The sequence below is a fragment of the Pseudochaenichthys georgianus genome, chromosome 5 (assembly GCF_902827115.2).
Source record: "Pseudochaenichthys georgianus chromosome 5, fPseGeo1.2, whole genome shotgun sequence".
In the NCBI taxonomy this organism is placed as follows: Eukaryota; Metazoa; Chordata; class Actinopteri; order Perciformes; family Channichthyidae; genus Pseudochaenichthys; species Pseudochaenichthys georgianus.
Genome location: NC_047507.1, coordinates 22,950,530 through 22,964,128, shown reverse-complemented (window position 1 = coordinate 22,964,128; position 13,599 = coordinate 22,950,530). Strand labels below are relative to the sequence as shown.

Below are 13,599 nucleotides of genomic sequence, written 5' to 3'. Positions count from 1 at the left end.
CCCTAAACCTCCAGGGATGTACACAGTTTAATACTGGCAACTTCTTATTATGGGAAATACGAAAACGTCTTTTAAAACTACAACTCCCAGTAGAGACGTGCCATAGAGAACATGTTGCGAAACAGAATAGCCAGCATGTGTAGTTCTGGGGACGGGGTGGGGGAGGGGGGACGCGGTGGACCCGTTCAAATCCAGTTGTGGACAGTCTGCCGTGGTTCCATCCCATTTCAAGTGCTGTTCGAGAATCGGTTTAACCCTCGGAGCACACTCTCCAATCACAGAGCTTGAGGACTATCACGGGGTTTGTCAAGAGCACATGGTGTAGTCCAAACGATAGCTGGGGATTCTGGGTAGTGTAGTGTCTTCTGCCATCCTTTACTCCTGGGAATGGACGCTCACATTACCTTTAAGGGCAGCCGACATAAACGAATGCCGTGCTTCCATGAGCGTCAAATCCCGACGCAGATGGGAATACATTGCAATCAGTTGAAAGCTATTTGCGTCTCTTTATGACGCTGAAGGAGCCTAGGAGCGTCACAAAACGTCGCTATTGGACGCTTAGGGAGTGAGAGTGTGTTGCCCTGACATAGAGTATGTTCAGTGCACCAGAAGTGAAGCTGCACTGTTCATTTAAACCACAGTGAGGCGATGTTGAATTACTTTTTACATCTTCTGTAGGCTGCACCCTGTTTTCCTTCCTGCAGCAAAATGTGATTCATTGATGTATCCAACATTTTATTAGTTCATTCCACTTAAAAACATTTGGGTATTACATGCATGGAACAAAAGGGATTATAGAACATTAGAAGAAGTTATATGCTTAACTAACAGTGTTGCCTTTAAATACAAACTCCCATCAATATCATTAACTTTTGTCTATGAGCTCTGGAAAAGGCAGGAGGAAGCGTTAAACAAGAAGCTGAGCTAAAAATAATACTAAAAAGCTAATGACACCAATGGTATATCTCATTAAGATAATAAAGGTGTATTGTTATTACTTCTTTATTGTGCCTAAAAGTGATGTAAAAGTGAACATGTTTGTTGATAAATTGTCCAGTTTTATTACGTAGTAAAAAGTATGGCACTTTTTTCAAAAAAAAAACTTTTAAAAGAAATGAACGTTACTTTTATTTTATTTAGTTAAAAAAAGATGAATAAAGATAAACAGTATCCCTTAATTTTAACTGTTTTTCTAATCATGTGCAGAAGTGAATTATGCTTTATCCTTTGGATACAAAGACTTTCCCAAAGGACAGGTGGATGATGAATACATTATGATTTTTGCAGCCTATTTTTGTTGTATTCATGTTGTAGTTGGTCGAGTTGGAACTTTAACAATTTCATACATTGCTGGGTAGCTTTATCTCAAACAATACATACAATTTATAAACTGATCATGTATTTTTTTTTATGTAAAAATCTGAAATGCACTAATAGGGTACCTATAGGTGTTAGCTACATGGAGGAAACAAACTATATATTTGTCTAAAATGTAGTGGATGGAATTATAAAGTAGCAATACATGCAAAGTAGAGTAGAAGTACCCTAGACTTGAGTAAATGTCACCTCACTTTTCTATATAACTAAACTTGAGCTCAGTGCTGACAAACACTTTCCTCATCATAGTCATTTGTTATCTTTACTAATTGCGGAACATGTTTGGGCATGTCGAGGAAAGTTTGGATGCAAATGTAAAAAGCATTTCCAAGAAAATGATCTATCATTAGATTCCCGTAATTGAAACCGAGAGCTAGCAGCAGCTGACAGTGAAATCCAGAGCAGGTGCAGACTTCATGTCAAACACTGTGACCCCATAGCCTAATTCCCTCCAAGCTGAAGGCTGCGGTGAGCAGTGAGCACATTCAGTTCACCTTTCAATAATCATGTGTTGAATAACACACATCCCACTTCAACACTACCGAGAGGCCGTGACCTAATTAATAGCCGGGGACAGGCGGTCAGGTACATTTAGTCTATTCTACGACACTTATGTTTGCACAAGAAGCTTCTGACCTACATTCACTATGTCCCGGCCAATCTGCGGCGATAGTTTAGTTTTGAGCTAACACAATCTGTGGAGAGAAAGGAAACGTGATGGGGAGAGGAGGGGCGGTGGGAGTCACGGTGAGGACCGCCCTTGCCACACGTGCCAGCTTTTTCAGTCAAAGATCGTCTATCTTTGGAGCAACGGTCACTCGCGACGAAAAGCATGTGCCAGTTTTCGAGTTGTGAGTGTGGGCGTTAAGTCGCTTTGCGCATGTGCTCTGCTCGTACAGTTTCCTCTCATATAAGAAGGCACGTGGATAGGCATTGACACATTTGACCTCACATTACAGAATACGTTTTCAAGTGTCTGTGTGTCTCGTAATTTAGTTGGAAGACTTTTTAATTGTTGTAACATGAGATTGTAACATGAAGTGTGGAGTGTTCTGCTGAACTAAATACAACAATTGTTCAGTGTTTAATCGATTCATTAAAAAAACTTTATTTTGATTTTACATTAAACTAAATCTTACATTTTCCTTAATAACTTGATGATATTTAACAATATATATATATATATTATATATATTATATATATATATATATATATATGCCTATGGTTGATTTGAATAAATTATTGTACAATTATTTTTTGTAATGTAAAAATAAAATAATATTTAGGCCTATATGTATGTATATCCATATTGCTATTTTATAAATTGTTCTTCTTTCACACTATAATTATATTATCACTATAATAAATATATTTACTAACATTGCAACTAACATGCAATTATGATATGGTATTTTCTCTACATGCTTACATGCTTAATGTTTCTTTGTGCTAAAATGCCTATCTGCTGTGGACTATTGAAACTGATTTCTAATATTGAAACTGATTTCTAATATTGTCCTATTTCCATTATTAATAAATTATAGACTTGAATTATTTTTTATTTATTTATTTGTTACTATACTTTCTTATTCACATTAGAAAATAATTTCCTTAGGGTGATTAATAATGGTATATCTTATATTATCATTATTCATATCCTGAATATTATTTTACATAAAAGGTTTGTTTAGCTGAAAAACATCTGCTAAATGTTATACTGTATTTTACAATCATTTCAATTAACACCTTGAAAAAATAAATAGACATATCACCTTTGCAGTCCTTGCATAACAAAACTGTACACAGGGTTGAATCATTGGTACGTAATCGGGTCGGCATTATGAAATACATTTTCAGAGCGAAGCCCGTTTTCTGCTCTTACACAAATAAACGTGTTAGAAAACTCGGGAGACATGGTAGGAGTGAGACCTCCCGCCCCCTCAGCCTATCTCTGCCTCGTTTCCTCGTTGTGTTATAGCAGAGCCCAGGCAGCCATTAGCATAAAATGTGTGTCAGTAGGGCAGCGTAAGCTCACATGCCATGCGCACATGCTGTAGAGCTTTAACCAGCATTCCATTGTCGAACGAGCCCAATGTGCCGTGTCCACGCGGGGCTCTCGGCCAATGAAAAAGTGAGAAAGAGTAAAAAGGAGTGGGGGCACGAGGAGAGGAAGGGCGGGGGTGAGATGTTTTTAGAGAGCGTGACACACAGAGGGAGAGGGAGGGGAGAGACATCCCTGATACACACCGATTTACAGGCGGTTAGCGGGACACACAAAAAGAGAACAGGGAAAAAAGCTGGTCACATTTCTCAGGCACCTGAAAACGTGCGGGTTATTTTAGGTCTCGTGTTGCTTATTGATGAGTGGGGAGTGTTTAAACTACTTCCACTCTCTGTTCATGTTTTGGTGGTGACTGTACATGGCAAGCAGCTGAACGCGTTTGGATCTCTCATTTAGAAAAACACTTTACAGTAATATCTTAGCACAGCATCAAGGGGTGCACACAGAAAGCCTATCCGAGTGCTGTCTTTTGACCTCGGAAATCATTTGTAACAATTAGAGATTTGCTCTAATTTCTCTGAGCATTTGGATACATTCTTTATGAATTGGGCTCTTTTTACTCTTTCCTCTTTATCAACGAAAATTCCTCGGTAGCAACCAGAGGCATTAGACGACCACATTTAGCAGCACGGAATTGAACAACACCGACATAGGAAACATGGAACACAGTCCTGGTGGTAAGTAGCCTTGGCTCTTTTTTTTTTAAATATAATGTATCGTCTCTGTCTCCTGCATTACATGGAGAGATTATTCTAGACAAGCAGGCAATGGTGCATAATGGGAGCAGGTGCCTGTGCTCTTGTCTACATCCCATATTGGCTATTCCTAGATATCACATGTATTGGTTGATTCTAAAGATAATTTATAAACATGTTCAATGTTATATAATTATAAGACTACTTTGCTTTTTACCCTGTTCCACTGCATTTCATTTTTAAAACACTGTCTAATTAAGTTACTACAATTCATTAGTATATGATTTTTATTTTTGCAATGTATTTTTTGAACACAGCTGAAGCAGATTCGTTTTTTGTGCAGCTTTTGGGAATCTTGTTACAGTACAAGAATTGTATATGATTTGGTAAATATGGCAGGGTTTAAACTGTGTATTCTAACATAGGCTATGGCACGTTGCCAAGTGCTCCTGGGCTGCAGACAGTTGAGGGTTTTTTGAGTGCATGAGTTGAGCTCGGAGAGGGAAGTCCTCTCTCATCAATCTCTGGGACGGACTTCCGATTCCCTGCATGTAAACACACTCACGTGAACCGCGACCTAAATCGCCTTCTGACCGAGAACATGTTCTGCTCAGCCCATTTCCTCTGAACACGTTCATTCTCACGTTATTGGTTACACACTCACTTGGGGCCATTTCATTTAGACGGATTTTAAAGTATTGCATTTATGGGAAGTTTTTGAGTGAATCGATACTTTGTAGCAGTGTGTGACTCATTGCACTTGGCTGTTTATTATGTATTTGGCTGAACCTCAACTTCTTCCATAACACATTCAGTGGACTATGTAAAGGAGCAGTAACGCCCACTGAGTCAAACACTCGGTGCCTAATGTTTCACCCATGTACTGGCCCCTATTCGAAAACAGTTCCCAGTCAACATCAAGTCCTGCCAGGAACTGAATCATGATCTAAATGTAGCGCATGATGGAAACAAGCCCACGGATTTTAATACTTTCCCGTTAACTATGTGAATGCAGGCACACATCATTAAATACCCTATTAGAGCCTATGCAATGGGCATAACAACGGGAGATTAACGTATGTGCTAAATCCACTGCACTCCTGTTACATAACGGATGAAGACTGAACTAGAAATAACATGTCAAAATAATCTTTTAACGTTTTTAGGTCGACACCATTTGTACATTGTCAGAGTAAGCTATAACATGGCATGGGCTGCGAAAGAAAAAAGAAAACAAATATATAAATTATATAATAAGGTATGTATCTATGGTAACCAACATATTTACATTATAACGTCCTTGAACAGAGGCAGAGACTGGCTTGTCTTTACATCACTTCGCCCAGTGCACGCTGGGTAAAAACAGTCGTGACAATGATGGGAATCATGCGCCTGATTTTTTTTTTTTTAATACGCAGTTACCCCGCCTAGAGCTGACAGCACGTGCACACAGCCTCAGAATCCACGTGCTGCGCTCAGTTCCCAAGCACCCCCTCCCATCTCCTCCACGCGCATTGTGCTCGCGCTCAGTCTTCACGGGGATTCCTCTTCAATTGCTGATAGCTTGGTCAGTGGGTCAGAGGTTTAGCAGCTTTTTCTCTCGTCCTGGAGACTGCAACTAGTTTACAATGTTAACTAGTAATTATAGCGGACCATATTCAACTTGCTGTTTGGTACCTGAAAAGGGCATAACCATAGTTTTTCTAGAATTCTAACTTGGTTTTGGTTGACAACGCTAACTGTTCTTACAGTGTACACAACCTTAGATTTCAGTTATGTACATTTGCAACAGTAACACTTTTAATGCTTAATGCAGGGCATTAAAGTGTTAGTGTTAATCATTATGACCCCACTTTATTGTATTACGTGACATTCTGAAAAAAGCTATCACCATAGTCTTTCTATTTAACTGGTTGAAATTAAAGCATAGCCGGACCATTACGGTCTTTAATGATCAAACACAATGTTTTCATTATGCCAGAAATTCAATGGCTGGTAGCCTACCTATTTTTATATATATATATATATATATATATATATATAGTTATAACATCCCAATATTTAGAAGCATATGAATGCCATGGTGTCATTTATGCCAACCAGCACAATAAGCTTAATGTTGAGCACTGATACCAGCCCTGAAATCAGACTCCTTCGGGTTGTCAGCCTGACAGACGATCACACAGCTCGCTAATTCACATTAAAAGCCAAGCTTGATATGGGTGACGGATAGTATTTCTATCCAAGGATTGAATTTAACCCACTTCTTCTGGTCCATTATATGTTTGTTTACTATATCTACACGTGAAACTCTTCAAACTTTTGCCCCACATAACTCCTTAAAATTTAAACTAGAACAACATACAAGATAATTTGAGGTTCATGTGATAAAAGGAAATGTTGCCCTCTGTGCCAGAGAACCATCCTTCTTGAAAGTGTTTCATAAATGGACACATGACATGAGGCCAGTAGTTTCACGTGGAGTGGGGCTTACTGTCCATGTACATTTACAACTGTTCTCATGAAAGAGGACGGACTAGTTGGAAGTTAAGAGAGGGCATGTCCCCAAATAACATGATGTGTGCGTGCTGCCTTTACATTTAGCCTGCCATGGATGCATGCCTGCGGGGGTGGGAACACATGTGGAGTGAAAGGTCGGGCAGAAGGGAGGGGCGGTTTGTTTATTCTGTACTTCTCATGGCTCTGTGTATCCACAGGTCACATGTTGTAGCTTATGCCCGAGTACAGCAGGGAGGGTATTCCCAGAGCTTGTTAGGGCACTCAGCCGATTCTCAGAACTGCAGGTGATTCACACCACACGTCCATCAAGCTTAATCTTACTTACACAAACACACAAGAAAATGCATGTAACAGTCAGTCTAGTATTGCCACCACCCCACAGGAACTGGGGCTTAGAGTACCTTTCAGTCAGGGTTGACACGTGTGAGCATGCAGTGTAATTAAGGAGGCCAGACAGAAATGCAACACGTGTTTCTCAAGAAAACACATTAGACGTGGGAGGCTTTTTTCCCTATAAGGTTCAGTGTCCTTGAGACAAAATGTTCACAGAATGTCGCAGAAGCATTGATAAAAGCTATTACAAGCTGTGGTGTTTAGTGGCATAGTCCTTGACACACCAATGTGGAGCATGCCATTTCATCACCTTGAAACCCATTATGGTTAGCATACTTGTATGCTAAGATGTGTAGATAACTGACATAGTGATCTAATTGTGAATCAAAAGGTCAAACTCTGAAATAAACCCAAAGGAGGCCACCAAAATAAGCAGAAGTATACCACTTCTTTAAATCAGGATTATTATTTTTTTGCCATAAAATGGAGTCTGTCCTTTTTAGTTTTAAAAGTATTTTAAAATACTTATGTAAGCTTTTAAGCATCAGTGGGTTTTGCACTTTGCCCATCTTTTAACACCTTGGATATAAATGCAAAATATAACTCCCATCATAAATGAGTAAAGCCCTTAAGCAAATCATTTAATGGGTTAAAAGCAAAAACGTGACAGCATGTTCCTAGTGCCTCTGTGGAATGCAGTGTCTAAGGTAGCAGTGCTCTGCTCTGCTCCCCCCTGCGTCTAAAGCCACAGCACTGAAGTCCTTTCTCTTCCAAACGTGATCTGCGCTTGTTATTGTACTTCTGCTGCTGTTGTCTACACGGGACTGCGCAAAGAGCCTTGTGAGCCGGGCGGGAACTGTGTCAAGAGTCCATGTGAGCTCCCGGTCAGGTGGCTGGCGGATAGATGTGTCTGCATGCCCACAGCCATAGCGGGGAGGGGGGGAGGGAGGAGGAGGAGGCAGAAGGGGAGGAGGCTGGAAAATAAGGGAGGGATTGGAGGAGAGATTCGATGCTGTAAGCAAGCAGGCAGGGAGCTGGCTGGCTCGGGCTGCACGTGAGGGGCAGGCTCTCATCTTGCAGGGAAGAACATTCTGCACAACATGAGGGGGTGGGGGGCTGTCGAGGGGAATAGGGCATTTCTGACTCAATGTGACATCCCTGCACAAAGGCCTGTGTATGGCCTGTCTATGGCTCTCATTGTTAATGAATAGTGACTCAATTTCATATAATAATGCGCATTTATGGAGTTTCTTTTTCCAGATAGATTGATTACATTTGGTTTCCTGAAATATGTTTGGATAGGATAAAGGGTATTTTATGGCAAAAATGTAACTTCTGTAGAAAACAGATATTATCAGGCCATTCTGTTATGCATGGCTTAATAATCCATGAGTGGATGAATGTATTTATCTTGCCTAGTCATTTTTAGACATTCTCCAATGGGCTTCTAATTTGTCTGGATTACAGTTACACTGGATCAAAGTGTAGCATTGCTCTTCTCCCCAGCACTCCCTCTTCATTGTACATGTGAGCCAGATAAAGATCAGAGAACTGAATGTCCCCCCCCTCTCTGCTCCTCCAGGTGTTATCTTGTACGCTGGCTCCTCCGGCAGTGCCAGCCCGAGTCCTGGCAGCCCCTCCAGTGGATACCAGACCCAGTCGCCCTCATCCCACTCGCAGCCTTCCTCCCCAGAGACGGTCTCTTTCCAGGAGATTGGGCCCCTTAAGCAGCGAGAGGAACGAAGGGGAGGGACCCCTTCCCCGAAATTGGTCTTCCAGTTTCCAGAAGTAAACAACGCTCCAGTGGCCCAAGTATCAACAGTGTCGTCGGCAACCTTCAGCCATCCCACAGTGGCCAAAAGACCTTGTGGTTTCACTGGAACATTCACCAGTAAGTACCCACTCACGCCTGCCTCTTCTTGTTATGTCTACCTGCCTAGAATGTTTTTTAATTGTATTCCTTTCTCTGATGATAAATGTTTGCTTCTTTCAGAGACTGGAGGTATGGTGCTTCTGTGTAAGGTGTGTGGAGACATCGCATCTGGGTTCCATTATGGTGTGCATGCCTGTGAAGGCTGCAAGGTGAGACCGAAAAAAACGATACTATTATGTCATGTCTTTCCGTTCATTAAGTGTACATGGTGACATGTTGCCACACAATACTCTCTTCTAAAGCCTTGATTGTTTTTGTGCCTTCCCCAGGGTTTCTTCAGACGCAGCATTCAGCAGAATATCCACTACAAGATGTGTGTGAAGAATGAAAACTGTCTCATCATGCGCATGAACAGAAACCGGTGCCAGCACTGCCGCTTTAAGAAGTGTCTCTCCGTGGGCATGTCCAGAGATGGTGAGAGACGTGTTCATGTCCCTTTTTAAAGATTATATTAAGACATATGGCAACTGAAAATGAAATCATTTTGTATTTACTTAGTGCAGAGGGTTGCATGTATCTATGTTTGCAGTGTGACATGGAAAATCAGATATAGATAATTCGACTGTTAAAATAGTTTGTAAGGAAGTGTCACTCCCCATCATAGAATGTATTTTTTCCTTTCTCTCCTTTTGTCTTTTGTTCCCTCTGCCATCCTCTCTCCTTGCCCTGCTGTCTGATTTATGGCAGGAGGAGCGCTAGAGTCCCAGTAGTCATCTGTCATGCGGAAACTGTGACAAATATAGTTTATTTTGGGAAATGGGGACACAAAGTTACCGACATGTCACCAAAATGTACCGACTTCCTTTTCGTCAACACTGACGTTAACAAACAGTCATCTGGGACCTGATGTTATTCTGTCCTGTTAATCCTGAAAACCTGCAGCAATTGACTTTCAATTAAATAATATTACTTCAGTAAATTTGCTCTACTGCATAATTTCACCGCAGGACTCTGATCTCAGGGGGAATGGCTAAACTAGGAGATAATAAATCATGTTCTTTCTGGAGCAAACATTTTTAGCTGACCTAAAAAAGTGAGTGGAAAATCACCTGTATTATAACCGAAGGCAAACTTTATTTTTAAGAATCAGCATTTACATGTTTTAATTATCTACCGAAGCCCAAAATGAGAATGTTATAGACCTTCAAAGACATTTTTATGTAACACTTTTGATTTGGCAGCATAACTGTTTTTGAAAATACAATTTAGTGATCATCCGATTCTTTCCACCTCCAACCATTGGTCTCTTCACCTCTCATACCTGCAGCCCTTGTCTCTTTGACCTTTCCACTGTCATTTCTCTAATGACCCAATGACCTACTTTTACAGAAAAAGATAGAACAAATGCACAACTGGAAGATATAAACACAGAGAAAGAGAGAGGGGTGCTGGGGGATTTGGTGCAGCATGCAGCGCTCTATAAATAGGGATGTTAGTGTAGGTGAAGTATTGAAAAAGGGGGGAAGGGAGGATTGAAAAGGCTGGAGAGGAGGATGAGGCAGTCGGATGAGAGGACGGCTTAAGTATTCGTATTATGGTGAAACTGCTGTGACGGTTTCAGAATAATCGGAGACAGTAGAGAGGTTTTGGGATTATTAATCCACACAGAGATGGCCGCTTGAGGGTCATAAGTAGGATCCATATTTGAATTAAAAGTGGCTGTTTCTCTACATAGTTATAATTGTAATTGCCTGAGTATTAATATGTGCTTTCCTTCTATTCTCTTCAGCTGTGCGTTTTGGGCGTATTCCCAAGCGGGAGAAGCAGAGACTGTTGGATGAGATGCAGAGCTACATGAACAGCCTCAACGAATCCGCTTCCATGGAGATGGAGGTATCGCCTCCAACCGACGCCCCCTGCAGTCCCCAGACCCAGACGAGTGAAGAAGCGGCCTCCATATCTTACCTCAGAGATGAGAAACCAATCAAGATAGCTGCTGGCAACATTGGCACTTCCTCATTCCGAAACAATTCAGCGCAGAAGCCTTCCCTGTCGAACTCGGGGACTCAGACCCACCACACGGTCCACGGGGAGCAGGCCAGCTACCTCGTCCCAACAAGCTGCCCAGTCTCCTCCACCAACAGCGAAAACTCCACTATAGTCGACAACGCCAAGTACAACTTCTCTTCCAATCAGAATCAGTGCCCGGTCAGTGGTCGCCTATCATCTCAATCCTACTCAGCCAATCAGAACAGTTACTCAGCCGGTGATTTCCAGAAGCAAAGTGCCTGCCCCTGGAAACTAAGCGGAGGAGCCAAAGTGCTGGTGAGAATACTTTTTTCATCTGTTTATGTGAATATCATAGGTCACTTTAATGTCAATAGAAAGTCCATATTACTTATTTGTCCTCTCTTCTCTTTGTCTCTCCTGCAGGCATGTCCCCTTAATTCCTGTCCCGTGGCTCCGGCCAGTCGCTCCAGTCAGGAGGTGTGGGAGTCTTTCTCCCAGTGCTTCACCCCTGCTGTTAAAGAAGTGGTGGAGTTTGCAAAGAGCATCCCAGGCTTCCAGTCCCTCAGCCAGCATGATCAGGTCATGCTGCTCAAATCCGGCACTTTCCAGGTACATACAGCTAAATATAATGTTTTGTTTAGAGAATTTGTTTATTTTATTTTGCTATCCTTTGGAGTCTTTTTTTCGACTGACATTGTCTGGTTCCTCTCACAGGTTCTGATGGTGAGATTCAGCTCACTGTTTGACCCCAAGCAGAGGACGGTGACCTTCCTCAACGGGCAGACATACTCACTGGCTTCACTGAGGGCTCTGGGCATGGGCCCATTACTGGAAGCCATGTTTGATTTCAGCGAGAAGCTTGCATCTTTGGGTCTGGAGCCGGACGAGATGGCTCTTTTCATGGCTGTCGTGCTGGTTTCTGCCGGTAAGCTGGCACACTAATACTTGTAAACAAAGCACATACTGTAAGCACCTATTTCCTCGTGTCCAACCCCAATGCCCTCCCTCTCTTTCTGCAGATCGATCCGGCATAGTGGAGGTTGGAGCTCTGGAGCTGTTGCAGGAGAACCTAATAAAAGCTCTGCGCTCTCTCATCACCAGTCGCCGTCCAGATGATAGCACCCTCTTCCAAAAGTTGCTGCTGCGTCTGCCAGACCTGCGCACCCTGAACAACCACCACTCCGACAAGCTTCTAGCTTTCCGCATTGATCCTTGAACAAAAACAAACCGCTCAAACTTCCTGAGGTATCAGCTTTGGGGGGCCTCCCTGCTCCCCATGCCAGCCTGGCCTGCCACATACAGTACACTGGACTCTGCATGATGGCCAGTTGCTGTGCCAAGTCTCTCAACATAAGAGAGTGAAAATATCAGTGATGGATGAAGGCACGGCAGGAAGTGAAGGCTCCTGAACTCAAACTGATCCTTCCTCCTACCCAGGATTGCTAAAAAAAAAAATCTTACAACATGGCTTTATTCTTCCTTGGGTTCAACATCCAACCACAAAGTCATCACCTCTCCCTCGGGGGGGTTTGTGCTGAAGACCAAAAAGAAGAGAGTACTTGGTGTTCCCCACTCAACTTTGTCCTCCTATTCCAGCTCACAAAGCTACACGAGGGAAGCACAAACTCTTGCCAAGAGAAAAACTCCCATGTACATTCACTAACAATGATTTATTTCTGTACATTCATGCTACAATGTGTAAAGGGCACTTTACATACAGACCTCGTAGATCAATATATAACAATATATAGCAATAGAAAAGTTTAATACACAGGTGGGAGGAAGATTTGTGTCTGCCCTGTTGAAATGATATAAGCTATTTTCACAACATTTCACCATGTAAGGAATCTTTATAAAATCACCCATTTGTGATTGAGAATTGTATAACATTTTTAAGAAATGAGAATAAATTGCATTGTATTTGTATGCAGGTAATCATGGAGGGCTTATAGGTCATTTTATAGACCATGTCTGGTGGAATATACAGTATGTTTTCTTGTACATCTTGTATATAACCTTTATTCCTGTTCCATGTAGGTTTGCAAATATGTAAATGAAGTTAGCATTGGATTATTGTATGTATATCACACATAATAGATTGGAGTATAAACTTTTTATTTGAAGATATATATATCATTGAAATAAATGTATTATCAAGTGACTGCATCTCTTTGTGAATGTTTTACACCATACAGCAAAGTACCATTATTAAATATGATATAGCATTTTTTTCTTGTAGCTTGTCTTTTTTCCCTTACCTCTTTAATGTGAAGCTAACATCAGTATTACCACCGCGTACCTTAGAGCCGTAGCTTGGCAACAGAGGCAATCAGCCAATCACGCTCAAGGTCTGAGAGCCATTAGGGCTTTTTACAAACAAGAAACACCCCTTGAGCTTCCTGTGTGTGATAAGAGGTATGTAAGTGTTGCACTTCAACAAATAAAAGGTGATGTTCTTTGCCCTGAACACACTGTGACTTTTTTCAAAGCACACAAAGGCTACATTATTGTGTTGGAACATTTCATACACTGGGGGGACTCAATGTTCTGCAAAGTAATGAAAATACAGCAAAGATTAAACTTTTAAAAAGTGTTCAATTACAGGCAACTTATACAAGAGATACAAATAAAAATAACAAGGGAAGCTAGTAAGAATTAAAAGATAAAACAAGTAGCCATTGGAAAGGAGACTATATTTAAACCGATGTATTCTGTACAGTAATGTTTT

At 41.4% G+C, this 13,599-nt stretch overlaps 1 protein-coding gene across 1 annotated transcript; it reads left to right on the top strand.

Moving 5' to 3' along the window:
* The first annotated feature begins 3,399 nt into the window (after nucleotides 1-3,399).
* On the top strand, nucleotides 3,400-13,099 carry nr1d4b (nuclear receptor subfamily 1, group D, member 4b). Its single transcript, XM_034083173.1, has 8 exons — nucleotides 3,400-4,117; nucleotides 8,571-8,879; nucleotides 8,982-9,070; nucleotides 9,191-9,335; nucleotides 10,651-11,186; nucleotides 11,295-11,480; nucleotides 11,586-11,796; nucleotides 11,891-13,099. Exons 1-8 carry the CDS (start codon nucleotides 4,099-4,101, stop codon nucleotides 12,085-12,087), a joined length of 1,692 nt encoding a protein of 563 aa, XP_033939064.1. The 5' UTR covers nucleotides 3,400-4,098; the 3' UTR covers nucleotides 12,088-13,099.
* The last annotated feature ends 500 nt before the right edge of the window (nucleotides 13,100-13,599 follow it).

Excerpts from the sequence above, each read along its gene's own strand:
- nr1d4b (XM_034083173.1), top strand. Across the intron at positions 11,187-11,294 it reads GCGGAGGAGCCAAAGTGCTG|GCATGTCCCCTTAATTCCTG; the intron begins GTGAGAATACTT and ends TCTCTCCTGCAG. Across the intron at positions 11,797-11,890 it reads TGTCGTGCTGGTTTCTGCCG|ATCGATCCGGCATAGTGGAG; the intron begins GTAAGCTGGCAC and ends CTCTTTCTGCAG.